The sequence below is a fragment of the Rhipicephalus microplus genome, unplaced genomic scaffold (assembly GCF_043290135.1).
Source record: "Rhipicephalus microplus isolate Deutch F79 unplaced genomic scaffold, USDA_Rmic scaffold_12, whole genome shotgun sequence".
In the NCBI taxonomy this organism is placed as follows: Eukaryota; Metazoa; Arthropoda; class Arachnida; order Ixodida; family Ixodidae; genus Rhipicephalus; species Rhipicephalus microplus.
The window spans coordinates 20,812,805-20,832,763 of record NW_027464585.1 but is presented as its reverse complement, the minus strand read 5'-3'; the positions used below and the strand labels follow the sequence as shown (position 1 = coordinate 20,832,763).

General features: G+C 46.2%; 1 protein-coding gene across 4 annotated transcripts in view; it reads left to right on the top strand.

Annotated features, from left to right (window-relative positions):
• Window positions 1-19,959, top strand: part of LOC119166687 (beta-hexosaminidase subunit alpha) — a 592,332-nt gene that overhangs the window by 441,087 nt on the left and 131,286 nt on the right. For all 4 annotated transcript variants that reach the window (XM_075882395.1, XM_075882396.1, XM_037418007.2 and 1 more), the window contains one exon: window positions 1,358-1,444. In XM_075882395.1, coding sequence (XP_075738510.1) covers window positions 1,358-1,444 — 87 coding nt within the window. The remainder of the gene's footprint in view (window positions 1-1,357; window positions 1,445-19,959) is intronic.

Genomic DNA, 19,959 nt, shown 5'->3' with positions numbered 1-19,959 from the left:
TTGCATAAAATGGTCCCAGCTTTATTAGTCTCGGAATCAAGGTACGTAAGAAAGACATCGATTAATGTAGATGAACTGGTAGTATTCCTTGTTGACATATTGATTATGTTAGATCATCCAAAGCTTTCAAACAAACACGTCATCTCATGTTTAGAAGTTTCATGAGACAGCATGTCAACCTTAATGTCGCCGCGACAAACAGTTACGTAGTTATTCAGCATGCAATGGTAAAATTAGTTCTCCAAATGAGTGGTGAATGTCCTAATACTTCCAGATAGAAGACGGCCCATAACTGAGATGACGTCATCGCCCAGGACAGCAGTCAGCATTTCACAATCAGGTTTTGAACAAAAAAAAATTCTGTTAGGGTTTTACAATCAAAGGTTACTTTCACAAGTAAGCAGACACCGCCACGACTGTGCGTACGATTAACACAGAACACATTGTAGCCAGGCGTAGAAAATGCGTTCTCATAATTCGTGTACCCAGTTTTAGTCATCATTGAGATGTCAAATCGGAAATGAAGCTCTGAAAAGAAGGAATCTAGCGATGCATATTTGTTTCTCGCGGACTGGCAGTTTAGTTGGAAAAATTTCATGCTGGTCATATAGTAGTCTCCAATGTATTTATGTAGATATGAGGGAAAAATTAACACGGTTCAACTGATCTTTATGTTTCAAGTCAATTTCGCGAAATCCTCCCTCCTCTTTACAAGAACGGCAGGAAAACCATTCTTGCGTTTCATTAGAACTTTGCCGTTCGCACACCACACATAGCGAATGTCATTTCCTCGCGCCCATTGTTTTGCCTCCCAAAGTAGACTTCGCATTTGTTTGGTTATTATCTTCTGAATTATCACTTCAGAATTGGCATCCCCTAGCTTCTTGCGACTATGTAGCCAGCTGTCTCGAACTGACTGTCACGAGAAACGTACGATGATGCCTGTGGTCCTGTCCGCCTTAGAAGGAAGATGGTGTATCGCGGTGACATCATTTGCTCTCAGAGCAGGCATCGCAATTGACGCAGCTATGTTATTGACCTTCTACAGTGAATTCTCATGCTCAGTCTTACGAATTCCATGAAACTCCAGATTTAGCTCTCTGTTATGCTGCTCTGCTTTGTTAAGTTAACCTTTTATGTCTCGAATTTCTTTGTTCTTCGAGCTTGGTTCTACAGAATCTATTTTCTAACCCGATGCGGACCGCTAAAACGTGATTTTATTTCAAGATAGGCCCTTTCTTGGCACAAAAGCAACACTACGAGGTTTCTCGACCCCTATTTCAACCATAAGCGTCGACCTAATCGTTTCCATTAGTATTCCTTTAATAAATCTGCTGCCAATTACTATTTTCTGCAGGATATCTAATCCGAACGTTACAAGTTTCATGAGACAGATGGGATTTCCAAGGCGCTTTGACAAACTCGAGGACTACTACATCCAAAGGTTGGTTCTGATTTTCCTATTAGTAATTTCTGCACGCTCGGCAGCCGCAACTGCACTGACGTGCTTTTCGAGCTGCTTGAAAGACGGTTTTTTGTCAGTTTTTCGTTCTGTATGTTGAGAGAATAAAAAAGGACTCATTCGAATAAAGAGCAGTCTTACGACACTGGCATACACTTTATGTTCACTGCCGTGATGCTCAAGCAATTATTGTTTCTTCAGAAGACAAGGCATTGTTTAACAATGAACGTTTGGGCCACACTCGTTGTCAAAATTATGGATAGCGTCATTTTCGCGGCCCAAATGACTTCTGCTCTTCTCGACGTGGGAAAGCAGTTTAGCAAGGCGACGATAAGATATTATCAATTGGGGTGCTTTGATCACGTGTGCCCAAATAAATCGCACGTTTTCTGGCCGTAAAATTTCGCTTCTTCAAGTCACATGTTTTCGAGATCGCAGATTGCGTCTTCAGGTTATCCACATCTCAGCAGCAAGAAAACGTGCGGTTAAGTCTTACCAAACCATACGTGGCAAAGCAGCCTAATTTATGATGTCTTTGGCCCACTTGTTGAAATGCAGTCTCACACCGAGAACAACAAAGGTTGTTGGCCGCACAAGATTGACGTTGTCTATGATTTTAGCCCTGCGTTAACTATCCCATTACAAAGCCTTTAAACATACTGGGTGATAGAACGTGAAACTGTGAGCGCTTCTGGAAACAATCATGAGAGCAGCGCACAAAATCAGTTAGGAGCTCTTAAGTACAAACGTTTCGACTTGGCCTAGCTCTTCACTACACGCCGTGCGTGTGATTTGGCCTGAGTATTCTGTCACATTTATTAGACGTTCACAAAACAGTTTTTCTTGAAAGCAGTTTCGTTCCGCAATTTCATGTCCATTACCAATTTTTTTGTTTCCTGCCTGCCAAAGCTAAAGGTACCCGCGACACCTACGACCTCTGTTAGCACAGCTTTGCGTGCCTGAAAAAAAAAATCTCTTTACATTCATTTCTTTCCTTTTTTCACGCTCCTTCTTGGTAAAACATCTTTCAACGAAATGATGCAATGCCTTTGTCTATATTTGACAGCGTTTCTAAGTCTCTGTTGAGCAGGAGACGCGGTGATTCAAAGTTATGAAGGTTTTTTTTTTGGACCAAGTTTGAGATCGTTCTTACATTTTTTATCTTTTGGGGGCGCTCTACAAAACAAAATTGCTATAATTTACAGCAACGCGTATACTGAAGCCTGTTGAAGAAATTTTCGACACAATGTATGCTGTTTGGGTTAGATTTGACCATGAAATATAAAAATTTGGTGGTGAGCAACAACTGGATCCCGAGACTGCCAGTTTCAATATTTTTTGGCACTTGGCGCGTTCTTTGTAAATTACAATTTTAGTTTATTGCACTTTTAATGAGCCGATCTAACATATAATAAACCTAGGCCAAACAAAATATCTACTGGACATGCATGTTTGATCTCTCGTGGAACCAACCTATTTTACAGTGATAATAAAATCGGTCTCATTATAAAGCCAAAAATTTATCATTTATGATAGCCCGCATACCTGAATCTAGACGGACACTTGCAGATCATCGCTAATCACAGTGCCCAGAGTTATATAAAAATTCAGCTATTTTACCATGATTCAGTAACTTGAAAATACATAAATATATGCCGGCGTGTGGGCCCTCTCTATGCTCTCTTAGTTTTTAGAGGCGCGTGAATTTCGTGAAAGCTGTAATAAATTTCTTGTCTAGTTACCAAACGTCAAAATATGGTTATCGATTCATTGCATATCTCATAGTCTAGTTACCGAATGGCACAGTCTGCCATTCAAACCAATGTATATATAAAAAATTGGTTTCAAATCTGCATGTTAAACCACAAATGTAGTCGAATGACGATAGTCTTGCGTCTGGAGAGAGTTAAAAAACGTTTATTTGATGTTCAGCGCGAGCAAATCGGTGAAGGGTATTCTGGAGGCGCTGCGTCAGAGTGCCTCGAGCGTGTAGCGGAGGTGAACGAGCGCATCAAGGCACGTTAGACACAAGCGCCATCTGGCAGTTATCTTCGAAAACGAAGGCGTGCAGCCTGCGAAAGAAGATGCGCGCCAGTCTAGGAGGTGATAAAGTGTAGAACGCAAAGCGACGGGCAGACGTCACCACCATGACGTCATAGCAAAGCGTTGGAAACAACTTTTTGAGCATTGCGTTGCACTGTCAGTGCAGCGCTCTAAAACGCTACATTTCTTAGAGTTACTTTTGTGCGCCTCTTCTAGTTTAAATGCAGACATACAAAACTTCGAAGTGTTGTTATGGTGCCTCAAAGATGCGCAATAATTGCTTTTTAATTGACAATCGCACAACTATGAACGCTAAACCTTGAGCAATATTGGTGGGCACTGTGAACGGGGTTGGCCGTTCGGTGCCGTTTGAGATATTGTTAGGGGCGGACAAACAGACAAATGTACAGACAGACCAAAAATTTTCTGTCGAAGGTCTCCAAAAAGGACTATCGTCTATAAATCTTTGTTGTAACATGATGACGTGTGCAACGGGCTTTGTTTGTGACAGGTAGCCCTTCTGCTGAAGGTTCGCACACGTTAAAGGTGAGCGCGCAAACCGTTGCATAATCACAGTCGTAGCACTAACCGCTCGCGTGTGGCCCCTTTCGCTTAGGTCGTGACCCACTGTAGCACATGATCCTTTTCCTCTCTACAGTACCCCGGTGACGAAGATGAGCCATTGTGGCAAGTCACGGGGACGAGAGTAGGAGTGAGTCGTGATAGGGCTTGATGCGACTCACGTGGGGATCATTACCACGACCAAGGCGGTACCTGTCTGTAGGTGGCACGACCGGCTCGATCACGAATGCAACTGGAGATCGACGTTTGACGACGCGATAAGGACCGTGATACTCGGGGGCAAAATATGGCAGAACTAAGCAGTGCAGGGGCAGTTGGAGGCAGAAAATAGAGCTTACTGTAAAATCTCGACTTGTCGGTCATGGTCGTGGTGCTCTTGATTGAAGGCTTCCTTGAATGAGGCGAATGATCGTGCCAACTGACGACACGATTCAGTGTGTTGCACAACTTCAGAAAGAGGGTTGAACTTCAAGACGACGGGACGAGATACGGCAGAATCGTATCAAGGTTGGAGCATGGTTCGCCGCCATATAAAGAAAGAAAGGCGAGAATGACATTCCAGTGTGATTGGTAGGAATTGACATACATCGCGAGCATGTCGCCCAGCATTCGGTTGAAGCGCTCAGTTAGACCATTGGTGTCTGGATGGTAGACGGTAGAGATGTGGTGCGCCATGCGACGTCTCCAAACTAGGTATTGTACAACTTCAGATAAAAAGACACGCCCTCGATCACTCAGTAATTAGGTGGTGCACCCTGATCGAGCACGAAGCGTCGCTAGACAAAACTGGCTACGTCACGAGCACCAGCAAAAGACAATGGAGCTGCTTCAGCGTACCTTTTGAGACTGTTGAGGGCAATATTGATTCATTGGTTACCAGCTGCACTGTACAGAACTATATGAATGGATTCGAACATGGTCGAAAGGTTGCGCAAGACACGGTAGAGGCTGCAGTAATCAGGGTAAATTTGCCGTTGTCTTTCGTTGTTCATATAAGGAACAGGACCGTGTCTTGTGCGAAATGTTACGTAGACCATACAAGGCGTTACGTGAACGACCGTGCAAGGGAACATGAGCTTTCACTTAGAAATAACGGCATCACACATTTGCCTGCGCATTGCAAAGCGTGTATGTGCTCATAGATTTTCTCAGAGATTACGGTTTTGTGTATAAGTGCTGATACCACAGCCCGTGGACTGATGAGAGCCTTTTATATCGCTGCAAGAGGTAACACTTGTGTTAGTGATACGTCACTATCATTATCTGATAGTGAGCGTGATTTTTTGCGCAGCTGCTGTAAGATTTTTGGTTCTGACCTTTTGACCACTTGACTTTGTTATATGTGACTCTACATGTGAACGATGACAATGAAGTAAATTCAGTTGAAAGTTCGCGCTTGTCCCTGTCTCGTCTTTTCTGTTGTGGTTTGCCTGCACTTGCGCACACCAGTTTACCCAGTAGTATTTTTCCGTAAAGGTGTACATACCAAGTCTGTGGTAACGTAGGCGGAGCCGGCGATATGTTTTAAACACACCGGCGTGAGCATTTTTTTGGTTAGCATAAAAATACGCAAATACATCAGATCGCATGCGGCTTGGCGTAATCATGAGCCATTTACGATCATCCCCGTGGTAGTTGATGCGGTATAATTGCGTGTCCTGTATCTACAAATGTGTGACTTGGCAGCGAAAAGCCCACGGTCCTCTTCACTGAAGTTGGAAACAATGTTAAGCAGAAATGTAATCCACGAGCTTTTCGTGGTTGAGATGAAATGTTCGCGACATAAATAAGGGCGCTGGGAAACGCAGCGTCTGAATGCGGGTCCGTGCTGTACATCACTGGTGACTGTGAAAAGACGTCCGCATCAGAATGTCTTCGGCCTGAGTGGTAGATGAGGTGAATGTCGAATTCTTGTAGTTGAAGAGCCGAACGTCCAAAGTGACCTGAACGATCTTTTAGGGACGCCAAACAACAAAGTGCGCGGTGCTCTGTCAAAATGTCGAAACTCTGTGCGTATAAGCAAAAACAAAACTTGCTCAAGGCCAAAACGATTGCAAGGCTTTCTTTCTCAGTGACTAAGTAGCTGAGTTTCACTTTCGTCGGTGCTTGGCTAGCATACGCGACCACATACTCTGGAATACTGGGCTTTCGCTGGGCGAATAGGACAAACTCCGCTGGCGTCTTTGTGCCCTTCAGTGGGAGCTCTTGGGTCCTAATGACACAGAATTGGTGGTTTCGTAAGCAGGTGGCGCAAGGTAAGGAAGGCTTGGCCACATGCTGGGATCCAGTCAAAAAGATTAGCGGGACCAGCCAGTAATTGCGTGAGTGGGGCAAATATATATATATATATATATATATATATATATATATATATATATATATATATATATATATATATATATATATATATATATATATATATATAATACCCTTAGGGCCAAAACGGCATTGAAGAGAGGAATGGGTAAATACATGAAAAATACAAATAAAACAATAGAATATAAGATGATTGATTGATTTGATTTGTGGGGTTTAACGTCCCAAAACCACTATATGATTATGAGAGACGCCGTAGTGGAGGGCTCCGGAAATTTTGACCACCTGGGGTTCTTTAACGTGCGCCCAAATCTGAGCACACGATAGAATATAAGACAGATAATATCAATATTTCTGCAGAATGTACAAAAATAGTTATTTCCAATTATACAAAAACAGAAGCAAGAAGCATAGGTAACAGATTTTCTAGGTTATACATTGTTAGCTAATGTTTTGTGAATAAGTTTGAAGTCAGTGATGGTTGCGACATTCGAGGGAAGGTGGTTCCAATCATGAGATGTGCGGAGAATAAATGATTGAAAGAAAGACCTAGTGTGACATGATGCGATTCCTACGTCATTGCGATGATCAACACGGTTTGAGATGTACAGAGGCTGCAGTATCAGGTCATTATGAAGTGTAGGGTGATGGAAAATTTTATGAAACAGTGAAATACAGGCAATTTTTATCGGTGTGCCAATGAAATAAGTGATAATTTATTTTTCATTGAAGTTATACTTGCAGAGTGGTTGCAGTTAGAGAGGATTAACCTAGCAGAGTTATTTTGTACTAGTTCAAAAGAGGTGGTGAGATTAACATGACTGGGATCCCATATGGCCAATGCATATTTGAGTTTGGGGCGTATGAGAGACTTGTAGACTATTAGATTCAAGGAAGAGGGTGCTTTGGAGAAGTTACGTCGTAAGTAGCCAAGCATGCGATTAGCATTGTTAATCGATTGAATACTGAATCAAGTTGCGGATGAAACAACGAAAATTTGACCTTAAGCCGATGAAGCTCCGAAGTTTTTGAGTGAAGTCAGCTTCGCGAATTCAGCTACGGCTCGAAGTTTGTACGGATGTGAAGTGTTTCATCTTTCGACATAACAAGGCCAAGTATAAAAACTTGGTGAGCCCCGAAGCAGCACTTGTTCAGATTAGGCATGAGGTTCGCCATAGTAAGACACTGAAGAATTCTGCGTAGATGGTCAATGTGCGTAGGAAAATCAAGAGAGAAGGCGACAACATCATCAAGGTAACATAAGCATGTTTCTAATTTAAGACCACGTAAAATGTGGTTCATTATTCGTTCAACGGTTAAACGTGCACTTCAGAGACCGAATGGCATAATCGTAAATTCTGATAGGCCATCCAACGTAACGAACGCCGTCTTGGGACAAGAACACTCTGTCATCGGTACCAGCAAGTAATTTGAACTTAGGTCTAGTGAAGACGAAAAAATCGGCACCTTTTAGGCAATTCCTAGAATCGTCACGTCAGAGAAGAGGGTACACAAGTTTCCGTAAAAATTCGTTCAGTCACTTGTAGTACATCCAAAATCTAATCGATCCCAATTTTATTGCGACAGCAATTATATGGACACTCTTGGCTGGATTTTGCCGCCGGCATCGACGTTGGCGTCGATGTCATGGACCGTATATGTATACGTATCTATATATACGAAAACGCAAGAAAAAATTCAGAAAAACACTCCGGCGCGTGGAGTCTAACGTGGAACCTCTGCGTCGGGAAAGCGAGGCGCTCACCAATCAGCCACTCCGGAGTTTTTTTTATTACCTTTTTGACTAGACGTAAAGCTATTATGACAATCACTATCACAGGCATTTTATGTGTGATAACTATTCCAACAAAGATATCACATCTTCAACACATTCGGTAGTCTCATGCAAATCTCGAACTTTTGTAACAGCTTCAACGAAACACTCATTAACGGATAGAACTCTTGCATCATAGTGTCTGTGCGATAGCATACTACGCCAAACCGAATGAAGACCAAGTAAAAATATAACATCCAATTTTCGCACAGAACTATCACAAGGCAAAAATCGAATTCCACTTGGAGTGAGTGAGTGAGTGAGTGAACAACTGTATTCACGTCCTGCAGGTTACCGGGCTGGGTTCCCACCTAGGAGCTGGTTGAGAGACCATATCCTTCAGCAGCTTCTTTGGCCTGCTGGATAGCCTAGAGTTGATTATCTAGTCCTGAGCTGAGCAGCGCGGTCTGCCAACGCTTCCTTAGGTCCTCATTCGAGGCCGTGTCTCTCGTTTTGCCAATTAGTGCTGGACACTCCCAAGAATATGCGCTAATGTGGCCCTACTACTACAATACTTGCACGAATTGGTCATATACAAGTCGGGGTAAATGTGTTTCATAATTACGGGATTATTGTAGCTGCCTGTTTTTATTTGCCGCCATTGAACGGACTGAGCCCGGTTGAGCTTGGGGTGAGGTGGGGTGTATTTTCGTCGTTGAAGTCTACATTGTTGGATGATGTCGTTGAATTTTGTAAGTGTATCCCCCCACTCCCACTCCTCCACAAGAGAGTCTCTACAGCTGGTGTCAACCACTGACGTTGCCCGAAACGTGAGACCTCGAGCCACATCGCGCGCCCCCTCGTTAAGATTGACCTCCGTGTGGTCGACAGGTCTGTGGCCGGGAATCCAAAGAATGCATGCGATTAGGTGGTCAGAGTGGGTTTTGCCTGTTGTAAGGACTTTCACGCCACTGGAGAAACCCTACCATTTGTGAAATTTCGAACTGCTGTTTGTGAATTACTGATAATATACTGGGCATCGGTGTGAGCTATGGCGAGCCTGATAGCGATCTACTCTGCTGCATCCACGTTATTTGTATTTATTGAGGCGCAGGTTATGCATTTGTACGTATGACCTACAACCGCAGAAACAAAACGGCGATAGTTTCCATAGCGCGCTGCATCGACAAAGACCGCCTTCTTATTTCTTCCATTAGTTTGGAGCATAATTTTGGCTCTACTGATTTTTCTACGTTTGTATTGATCAGGGTGCATGTTTTTTGGCTATTGTGGTATCATGAGTTTAGTGCGGATTTCGCGTAATATGTCACATTTCATACTATGCTGTGCGTAGTAAGAGATGCTGAGAATGTCAAAAATTTGGCGACCTGCTTTCGTATTGCTAAAGCGCTCGCACTGCGACATCTGTAGCACTTCAAATATTTCTTAAACCGTGTTACTAAAGCCTAGTTTAAGAAGGAGTTCCATGCTGGTACTGTGCCAAAGCCCTAGCGCCTGTTTGTAAACTCGTGTGATGAGTGCTTTGAGTTTAGCTCTTTTCGCCGCGAACCATCGATGGTAGGCAGTAACATAAGTAAGGTGACTGAGAACAAAGGAGTGGATAAGCCGGAGAATACTACATTCCTTCATGCCCTGATGTTGTTTATTTACTTTTTCATGAGTCGCATCGTTTCTGTAACCTTGCCTTCTAATTTGCGGATTGCCTCACCATTTTTGCCTTTGCTTTCAACCAAAGCCCTGAAACCCGTAATTTATAGACTGTCGGCATGACGCATCCATCAGCTGTCTTCAGGGTAATGTCTGTGTATGAGCTTGTTGGACTACACTATTTGGGTGGTCTGCCACTGAGTTTGGGGCGGTATAAGAGGAGTTGGGATTTCTCCGCCAAACGCGAAAGCCCTGTTGCGCGTAGGTATTGTTCCACTACGTTTACCGCTTCTTGTAGCAGTTCTTCTATAGAGCCATCTCTGTAATCACATATCCAGAAGGTAATACCGCCAGCATATATGCTGTGATGAAGCCCGGGAATCATGGACAGTTTTGAGGGCATACCGAGGAGAGCAAGTTAAATAACATAGGACATATCACGGAGCCCTGTGGAGTTCCTGCACTTCCTATGGTTATCTTAGTTGATGTTAGTGCGCCAACTTTGACTACAGCTTGTCGGTTTATAAGGAAGTTGCGAATATAGTTATACGTTTGAGTTCCGATATTTAAGGTGTTAACATGTTGGAGTATTGTACTTTGTGTAACGTTATCGAATGATTTCTTAAGATCTAAACCTACTATAGCTTTGGTTGAGCGGGTCTTGGTGTCTATGATTTGGTGCTTCAATTGAAGCTTAGTGTCCTGGTATGAAAGGTGCCTTCAGAAACGTAACATAGTGCTTGGGAGAACGTCATTGTCTTCAAGGTAATCTGTTAGTCGAGCTAAGAAGTTGTGCTCCATGAGTTTCTCTACGCAGGAAGTTAGGGGGATGGTTCTAAGGTTGTGAATGTTCAGTGGCTTCCCCGGTTTAGGGATAAGAATAATCTTGGCAACCTTCCGTCGTGAGGGTAAACGTCCTGTGGTCCAGCATGCGTTAATGTAGTCCGTAAGGGGACTAATACATTCATCGTCTAGGTTACGCAGTGTCTTTTTCGTATTGGAGTCAAAACCGGGAGCGGATTTGGAATTAGGGCGCTGTTGTACAGTGCCAATCTCTGCTTCCGAAAGTTCTTCGTCAAGAGTTGCATTTGTCTGACCGGTATAATCTGGGTGTAGTTGAGGAGGTGCTTGGAAGATATGTGTGTTTGCTACCTCTCGCAAGAGTTCCTATTCTGTACCTGTGTATTCACAGATGAGCTTATTGATAATGTTACGAGTAACTTGTTTAATGAGCTATTTACAGCGCAGAGAACCCGACGAGCAAGATGGCGTCAGACCAGCATCCAACGGAAAAACCTACTTCGTCCTCCTTTTTCATGCAGCCGTGTTTAGCGGCTGTTTTGTATCATAACCCCCGGTGGTAGAAGCACCGTCCCGGTGCTAAATTTACGCAGATGATGTCGAAGGGGGGTAATAGGGTTTTAGCCGAGCCACGTGAAGGGTGTCGCTCGGAGCTGACGATGACTTTGTTGGATCGGTTGGAACAATCTCGTAAGTGACGTCTGTCACTTGGCGAACGATACAGAATGGTCCAGTGTAGGGCGACAACAGTTTTTCCGACAGTCCCACACGCCGAGTAGGTGACCAGAGGAGCACGAGATAACCCGGAGAAAAGTGCACGTCCCTATGGTGAGAATTGTAGAGCTGTTGTTGGCGCGCCTGTGAAGCCTGTAGACGTTTACGGGCGACTTGGCGCGCGTGGTCGGCGTGGGCAATGGCTTCACCAGCATATTCAGTGGCCGCAGGTAGTAACGTGTCTAAAGGTAGAGTTGGGTCCCGGCCATATAGTAGGTAGAAGGGCGAATATCCGGCAGTGTTGTGACGAGATGAGTTGTAGGCGAACGTCACATACGGCAAATGAATGTCCCAATCATGGTGGTCTGGCGCAACGTATTTGGCGAGCATATTTGTTAGGGTCCTGTTAAGGCACTCCGTTAGGCCATTTGACTGGGGATGGTACGAAGTAGTAAATTTGTGCTTGGTATGACAAGACCTCAGGATTTCATAAACGACAGCTGATAAGAACGTGCGGCCACGGTCGGTGAGAAGTTGACGGGGAGCACCGTGCACTAATATTATGTCGTACAGCAGAAAGTCCGCAACGTCGGTCGCGCAGCTGGTCGGGAGTGCTCGTGTGATTGCGTACTGCGTCGCGTAGTCCGTGGCAACAGCAATCCATTTATTTCCAGCTGTGGAGAGTGCAAAAGGGCCCAGCGGGTCGAGACCAACTCGAAAGAAAGGCTCGTTGGGAACGTCGATCGGCTGAAGGTAGCCGGCTGGGAGGGCAGACGGCGTTTTTCGTCGCTGACAGGACTCACAAGCGGCGACATAGCGTAGAACAGAGCGGGCAAGTCCAGGCCAAAAAAACCGACGTTGTACTCAATCGTATGTGCGAGAAACGCCCAAATGGCCCGTCATGGGAGCGTCATGAAGTTGATGCAGGACAGTGGAACGCAGGTGCGCTGGGATGACAGGAAGTAAGTCTGATCCGAAGAAATCAAGGTTGCGGTGATATAGGATCCCGTCTTTTACCAAAAACATTCGTAGGGACGGGTCGCGAGGCGTTGACTCCAGTTTGTCAATGATAGCTCGTAAAGAAGCATCTCGACGTTGCTCTCCGCCAATGTTTAATAGCTTCGATAAGGAAAAAACATCCGTGATAGCGTCAGTATCGGTTGCTTCGTCAACATGATGGCGGGATAAACAATCCGCATCCTGATGTAATCGCCCTGTTTTGTACATTACAGAGAACGTGTACTCTTGAAGGCGTAGAGCCCAACGAGCGAGACGTCCCGTGGGGTCCTTCAGGGAGGCTAGTCATCAGAGCGCGTGATGATCCGTGACAACACGGAATGAGCGCCCGTACAGGTATGCGCGAAACTTGGCGACTGCCCATACAAGGGCGAGGCACTCGTGCTCCGTGATGGAATAGTTGCGCTCGGCTGGAGATAGCAGTCGACTTGCGTAGGCTATAACACGGTTGTGTCCGCGTTGTTGCTGCAATAGCACAGCTCCTATTCCGTGTCCACTGGCGTCGGTGTGAACCTCGGTTGGGGCTAATGGATCAAAGTGAGCCAAGATTGATGGCGTTGTAAGCAATGTCCTAAGTTGCGAAAACGATGACGCTTGGTCATGGCTCCAGGTAAACGAGGCGTCTTTCTTCAAGAGGTCTGTGAGTGGGCGTGCAATGGTGGCAAAGTCCATAACAAAGCGTCTGAAATATGAGCACAACCCCACAAAACTGTGGACATCCTTTGTGGTCTTCGGAACGGGAAAGTTCGTGACTGCGGGAATTTTCTCTGGGTCTGGACGCACGCCTTGAGCATCGACAAGGGGACCGAGCACGGAAATTTGACGACGAGCGAAGCGGCACTTGGAGGCGTTAAGCTGGAGTCCGGCTCGATGAAAAACGTCCAGAATAGCTGACAACCGATCAAGATGCGAGTCGAATGTGGGCGAAAAAACAATAACCTCGTCAAGGTAACACAAGCAGGTGGACCATTTCAGCCCTTGGAGCAATGAGTCCATCATTCTTTCAAATGTGGCTGGTGCATTGCAGAGTCCAAAGGGCATCACCTTAAACTGATAAAGACCATCAGGAGTGATGAATGCGGTCTTCTCGCGGTCCATCTCGTCGACGGCTATCTGCCAGTACCCTGATCGAAAGTCAATAGTTTAAAAATAAGTGGCACCGTACAGGCAGTCGAGGGCGTCGTCGATGCGAGGTAAAGGATAAACGTCTTTTTTGGTAATTTTGTTAAGGTGACGGTAACCGACACAAAAGCGCCATGTTCCATCTTTCTTTTCAACAAGGACGACTGGAGAAGCCCAGGGGCTGCATGAAGGCTCGATAATGTTTTTCGCAAGCATTTTGCCGACACGTTGTAATATTGCACGCTCCGACGCCGACACACGGTAGGGGCGTCGGTGAATGGGGGTTGCATGGCCAGTATTTATGCGATGGGTGACAATGGTCGTTTGGCCCAAAGAGTTGCTGGCAAAGTCGAAAATGCTACGATAGCCCTCAAGAACGTGGCAAAATGCTGCAGCTTGCTCAGGCGTGAGGTCCGATGACACCATTCGCTCGATGTCGGCGCCCCAAGAACGTGATGGAGTGGAACCACTGACTGAGCTGCAGCAATCATCAATAGAATTTTGAGGGCGCTCCGCTGTCCCTCAAAATTCTATTATACCGATCACTAATTCGCCCAAAGCTTGAGTACGCGTCCGCTATATGGGATCCCGTGCAGCAAAATTTAATTAACGCGTTAGAATCTGTTCAGAACCGCTCAGTTCGGTTCATTTGTTCTAATTATTCCCGTACTGCTAGCATATCAGAAATGAAATCTAACCTTGACCTACCCAATTTAACTGTCCGGAGGAAACTGGCGCGACTGCATTTTTTTGATAAGATATTTTTTCACCATCCATCAATGAAGCGAGACCTCATTTCACAACCGTCATACCACTCATCGCGCATTGATCACCAGCATAAGGTTGCCATTCCGTTTTGCCGCACCAAATTCTTTTCAGCAGCCTTCTTACCGAAAACAGCCGCCGATTGGAACCACCTTCCCTCTTCCGTTGTAACAATAACAGACCCTTTGTTATTCAAGACTGCAGTTTTTCAGCAATGCTTGTAACTATACGCAGTTTCCATTATCTATCTTTGTCTTGTATGTGCTTGAATTCTTACTTATACATTTTTAGTTGACTTATGTTGCCCTCCTGATTTGCGCATCTGACACTTGTTTCTTTATTTTGTCTTTTTTTTCTTGTGTGTTATAAATGTTGTACCCACCCCCTCTGTAATGCCCTACGGGCCCTGAGGGTATTCTAATAAATAAATAAATAAACTCTGAAGGGCTCGACATAGTCACCTTGGAGAGCAGTAATTTTGGCCAGGGAGATACCCTGTGGCAGAACTTGGGTGGTGAGTGAAAAGTTTACCAGTGGAATGAAGGTGCGGTTTCTCTTAATTGTCAGAATCATATGCGGCACAGCAACCCCATGCGAAAGCATCACGGCAGGAATCGGAGCCACCATGTAATCACCATCAGGTACTGGTGGCGAGGAGGATAAGTCGACTTGTGTGAGAGTTAGGTGGGAGGTGCGCGAAATTAATGCAGCAGAGGCTGGTTTGCAGTGGGCTGGTCGGGTCAGAAAAGAGAGGTAAATACAGATGAATAGAGCCAGCTGAACAGTCTGTGAGGGCAGAGTGCGTGGCTAGAAAATCCATACCGAGTATGAGGTCATGAGGGCAATGTTCGATAACGGCGAAAAGAACGACAGTGCTTCTCTCCCCAATAGACACTCGCGCAGAGCACATGCCAAGAATCGCGGCAGTTCCTGCATCGGCAACTCGTACAGCTCGGTTGAGGGCGGGCGTGACAACTTTTCTAAGTCGGCGGTGAAGGTTAGCACTCATATTGGACACATGCACGCCAGTATCTATCAATGCACTGACACGAACATTGTCGACAGTAACGTTCAAAAGGTTCCGGTTCGTTGTTAATGTTAATCGAGGATTTCTTACGAAGGTCGTCAACGCAGCTCCACCTCCAGAAGCTGCACGGCCTAGTTTTCTGGTCGGAGATGCTGCGAATAGGTCGGGGAGGCAGCACGGCGTTGTGGGGGCGACCGGGACCTACGACGAGCAGGGGACGGTGACCGGTCGTAGCGAGGTCTGCTCAGAGGTGCTGTAGGAGCGGCAAATGTGGTCGGCGTTGATGGAGAAAGTGGTGGGGACGCCTGGCGAGCAGAAGTGGTGTGATACTGAGGTGCCTAATGGGACGGTGGAGCCCAGCGGCTGCGGCAGTGACGAGCGATATGACCAACGCGTCGACAGTTAAAACATATGGGCCTGTCATCAAGAGTACGCCATTCGGACGGATTGCGTTGTATGCGAGGTGCAGAAGGGGTGCGATAAGAAGGCTCAGCAGAGTATACGGTAGGAACAGGATGTAGGCCGACATTCGATAGCTCTTGACGAACGACCGCTTGTATTAAAGATATCGTGGTCGGGGAAGGCGCAGGCGTCGGTAATGGCGTGGCTACCGGTTGTGCTGCCTCGACCTCTCGACGAATGATGCGTGTAAGGTTGTCACATCGAGGGGCCTGGTGGAAGGCGTCGTCACACGAAGAAGTGGCCGCTGTGTTCGGAAGGCGCACCATGCTTTGGGCTACGCGGCGGGCTTTAGCTTGTTCGAGACGTCGGCATTCTTTAAGGATTGTGTCGATGCTCGAGACGTTGTTAAAAACCAGCAGGTTGAAATCATCTTCAGCAATGCCTTTCAAGACGTGGTTAACCTTTTCGTCTTCCGTCATGGACTGGTCGGCCTTGGAACAGAGGGCCAAGACGTCAAGAATGTAAGAGACGTACGATTCGGTAGAAGACTGGGCTCGTGTGGCAAGTGTCTTCTTCGCAGCGAGCTGGCGACCAGATGAATCGCCAAACAGGTCACGTATATTTTCTTTGAAGAGATCCCAGCTCGTTATGTCGGCTTCGTGGCTTTCAAACCATGTTCGGGGAGTGCCGTCATGGTAGAAAAGCACGTTGGCGAACATGAGCGTGGGATCCCATCGGTGAGTAGCACTGACGCGCTCGTACCGCTTCAGCCAAGTGTCGAGATCGATCGTACCATCACTGGAGAAAGTGCCGGGATCCCGGAGGTGTGGTAGTGTGACGTAGGTGGTGGCTTGGACTGATGAGGGCGGCATAGAGGAAGTACCAGCAGTCGAAGCAGTCGAAAGGTCGCCGATAACTCGACCACTGCGCGTCTACATCGAGATACGGGGCTCGTCCACCTCCACCAATAATGTTACGAGTAACTTGTTTAATGAGCTATTTACAGCGCAGAGAACCCGACGAGCAAGGTGGCGTCAGACCAGCATCCAACGGAAAAACCCACTTCGTCCTCCTCTTGAATGCAGCCGTGTTTAGCGGCTGTTTTGTATCAATATGTTGACGGTGGACTGCTTTGTTGTTCTCAGTGTCTAATAGATGACGGAGAAGGTGCCATGTTTTTCCGAAACTAACTTGCTGTTCCATGGAGTTGCAAATTTCATGCCACTGTTGCTGGCCTAATTCTTTAGCATATGTGTGGATCTCTCTGTTGAGGAACGCTATACGTTTCCGTACGTTCCTGTTTAATTTCTGGGTTTTCCACCTCTTTTGGAGTGATTGTCTTGCTTCCCACATATGTAGAACTTGGCTATCAATCTCCTCAAGGTGTGCCTTTGGGGGCACTGTTTGTGTAGCGTGAACAATGTCCTGTCCTAGAGTTTTGGTCCAATGTTCAATATCATCAATGAGTGAGACATTATTTTCTCGTGACTCGCGGAACTTGGCCCAGTCGACTAGCTTATGTTGTTTTCCTGCCGGTTTGAGAGGGCCCCCTTTTATGTGGATATTGATGATGTAGTCGTCGCTACCTAAAGCCTCTAGTGTGTTACGCCATGTTGCTGTGGGTGTATGTTTGACGAATGTGAGATCTGGTGTAGTGTCCTTGCTAGAACTGGTGCTGGCACGGGTAGGCGCGCTTGGATCCGTGATGAGAGTTAAGCCTTCGTTTCAGGTGTCGAGCCAAAGATCGCGACTTTTTGGGTGAGCATAAGAATATCTCTAAGCTGTGTATGAAGCTTTAAAATCACCTCCAATTATAATGGAACCAGAACCAGCGATGTTGAGGGTGCTCTTAAAGAAGGTGCCAAATCTCTGTTTTTTGTGTTAATGGTTACTGTAAATGTTAAATAGGAAGAGGCTAGCTTGTGTTTTGTGGTGTGGTATGATTTGAGTGAGAATGTTATTGATGTGCCCAATTTTAGTATCGTGTTGTATAAGAGTATGGTCTCGGCGGACTATGGTTGTAAGGGTGGTGGTATCTTCAGTGGCACCGTCAATTGTGCTGTACTCTGCTAATTTGACCAAACCATGTGACTCCTGTAGAATAATAATATTTGGCTTGTTCTTATCACAGATATATTGGGTTAAAGCAGCTTTCTTATTCGCGTAGCTTCGAGACTTTTACTGCCAAATGTTGTACGTAGGTTTCTGAGCCATGCTGAGAAGTGGGGGGTGTAAATGTAGCCTGCTGATTCAAACCAGTGGGTGGCGAAATGGGTTGCGGAGGTTGAGTTTCGGGCGCCATTCCGTTCTATGGTTGCAAGGAGGTCCACGGCTCCTCTGCTCTCAATATTTGGTTAAAGTGCTTATTTTGTTGTTGTAATAATTGAGTAAGCGTATCAACACGAACGGTGAGAGTAGGTATGAGGTGAGACGTAGTGGTCATCCACGCACGGAATTCTTCAACTGATTTATTCAAGTCAACAAGAATGAAATTTTTACAGTAGTGTGTGTAGGTCCGTCCCCACTATTCGAAGTTTCCGCTTTACGTATAGGGGGTGAGGGGTCGGCCCTTCCTCCGTTTGTTTCAGAGGTGTTTCAGGCATAATTTGTAGGAGGGTATTTACTGGGTGTTGTTCTGTGTTATTAAATTTATGAAGCTCCTCTTTGAACATGAGGTTTTCCTCGCCTAAAGCATTTATTTTTATTGCATTGACTAGGCATTTTTTGAGTTAAACTATCTCTCACCCTAACCTTTTCAATGAGTTTTTAGATGCGGTCTCCTCAGAACTATGCTGCGTTCCCCCTACCACGTCTGCCCACATCAATTCGTGTGGTCCGGCTGTTCGGCTCTGTGACCTAGATCCGGACTTTGAATGGGTGCGGGATTTGGGCTGAAGCAGGAAGAGTGTCCTGCTCATTTGCATTGTTGATGATGGCTGTAGGCTTGGGCGAAACTTGTTGTTGGCGCTGCCAGCGGCGATATGTAACGGTATAAGGGGTCTTGTAGCGTGCCGTGCAGGTCCTGTCGGCCGTCTGGCGGTTGCTTCCGGAGAGTTGGCATGTGGATGTACACTGGTGGTCTTCCGGGGGGCTCGGCGCCCCGCATCCTCGACATATACAATCTTGGGTATTCGGACACACATCCACGCGGTGTCCCGGTCTGCCACAGTCATAACATGTATCGACTTGTTTCCGGTATAGAGTGCATCGCAGTAGAGCTCCACCGTAGCGAACGTACGTTGGTACTCTGAATCCTTCGAACAGCACGATCAATGCTGTTGTGTTACTCAGCCTTTTAACGTGGGATATATGGGTAGACAACGCTGGCGGTGATCTCGCGGGGGCTATCTTCCAGGGGGAAGCCGCGTATTACGCCTTAGCAAGCATAGTCTAGGTCTGCCTCGTAGGCACTGGTCTCGTACGTGTTCTGGCCGGCCGGGATGCGGGTTATACGTTGATATTTATCAGCATGTGCGTCGAAGGGTGTACTCACGACGATGATATTTTGTTGTATATTAAGGCAGACCATGTCCTCATCTTGAGATTTTTTCGGGATGATGCTGCTAGGTCGACGCTGGTTGCTATGCAGACAGCTCCGTGATCAGCGATGCCGAGGCCGCCTCTTGGACGTATAAATAGCTTGTAGTCGCCTCTAGGTAAATGTGGCATGCGATTCGCTTTGATGAGTTGTCGTAGACGCTGCTCGCCTTGTTCCTTGTTGTAGTTGCCATCCGCAGTTTCCACGTGGGGAGCAAACGCTTGCCCACGATTTGAATTCCTTGAGCCTACTGTCCGCCACCCTGCGTTTTCTTCGAGATTATCACTGGAGACTTCTTCACCATCCACGGTGACTTCCATCTTGTTAGAAAAATGAGGCGTTTCAGGCGCGTCGACCGGTGCTTCCTTGCTACCACCTATCAGCTCAGCAGCGTTCGTGGCAGCGGCAGTGGCAACAGCCGTGCATGTGCGTGTCCCAGCTCTCGATCCGCAAGCTCCTATGTTAAATAGCCGTGCAGTAGAGAAAACTTTTCTTCCCACCTTGATTGCGGAGTCAGATGAGTCCTGGTGACGAGCTGGATCTTGTGGTACCAAATACTTGTGGGTATTTGGTGATTTTTGCTGCAAACTCATGCGTAGAAATCGGAGCTGACGCGAACAAGTGTCGGCTCGCATCAGCAATCGCAGCGCCCTTCTGGGGTAAGAAATAAATCTTTTTTTAAAGGGCCCCTCAGCAGGTTTGACAATGTTGAGCTGACAAGCGCAATG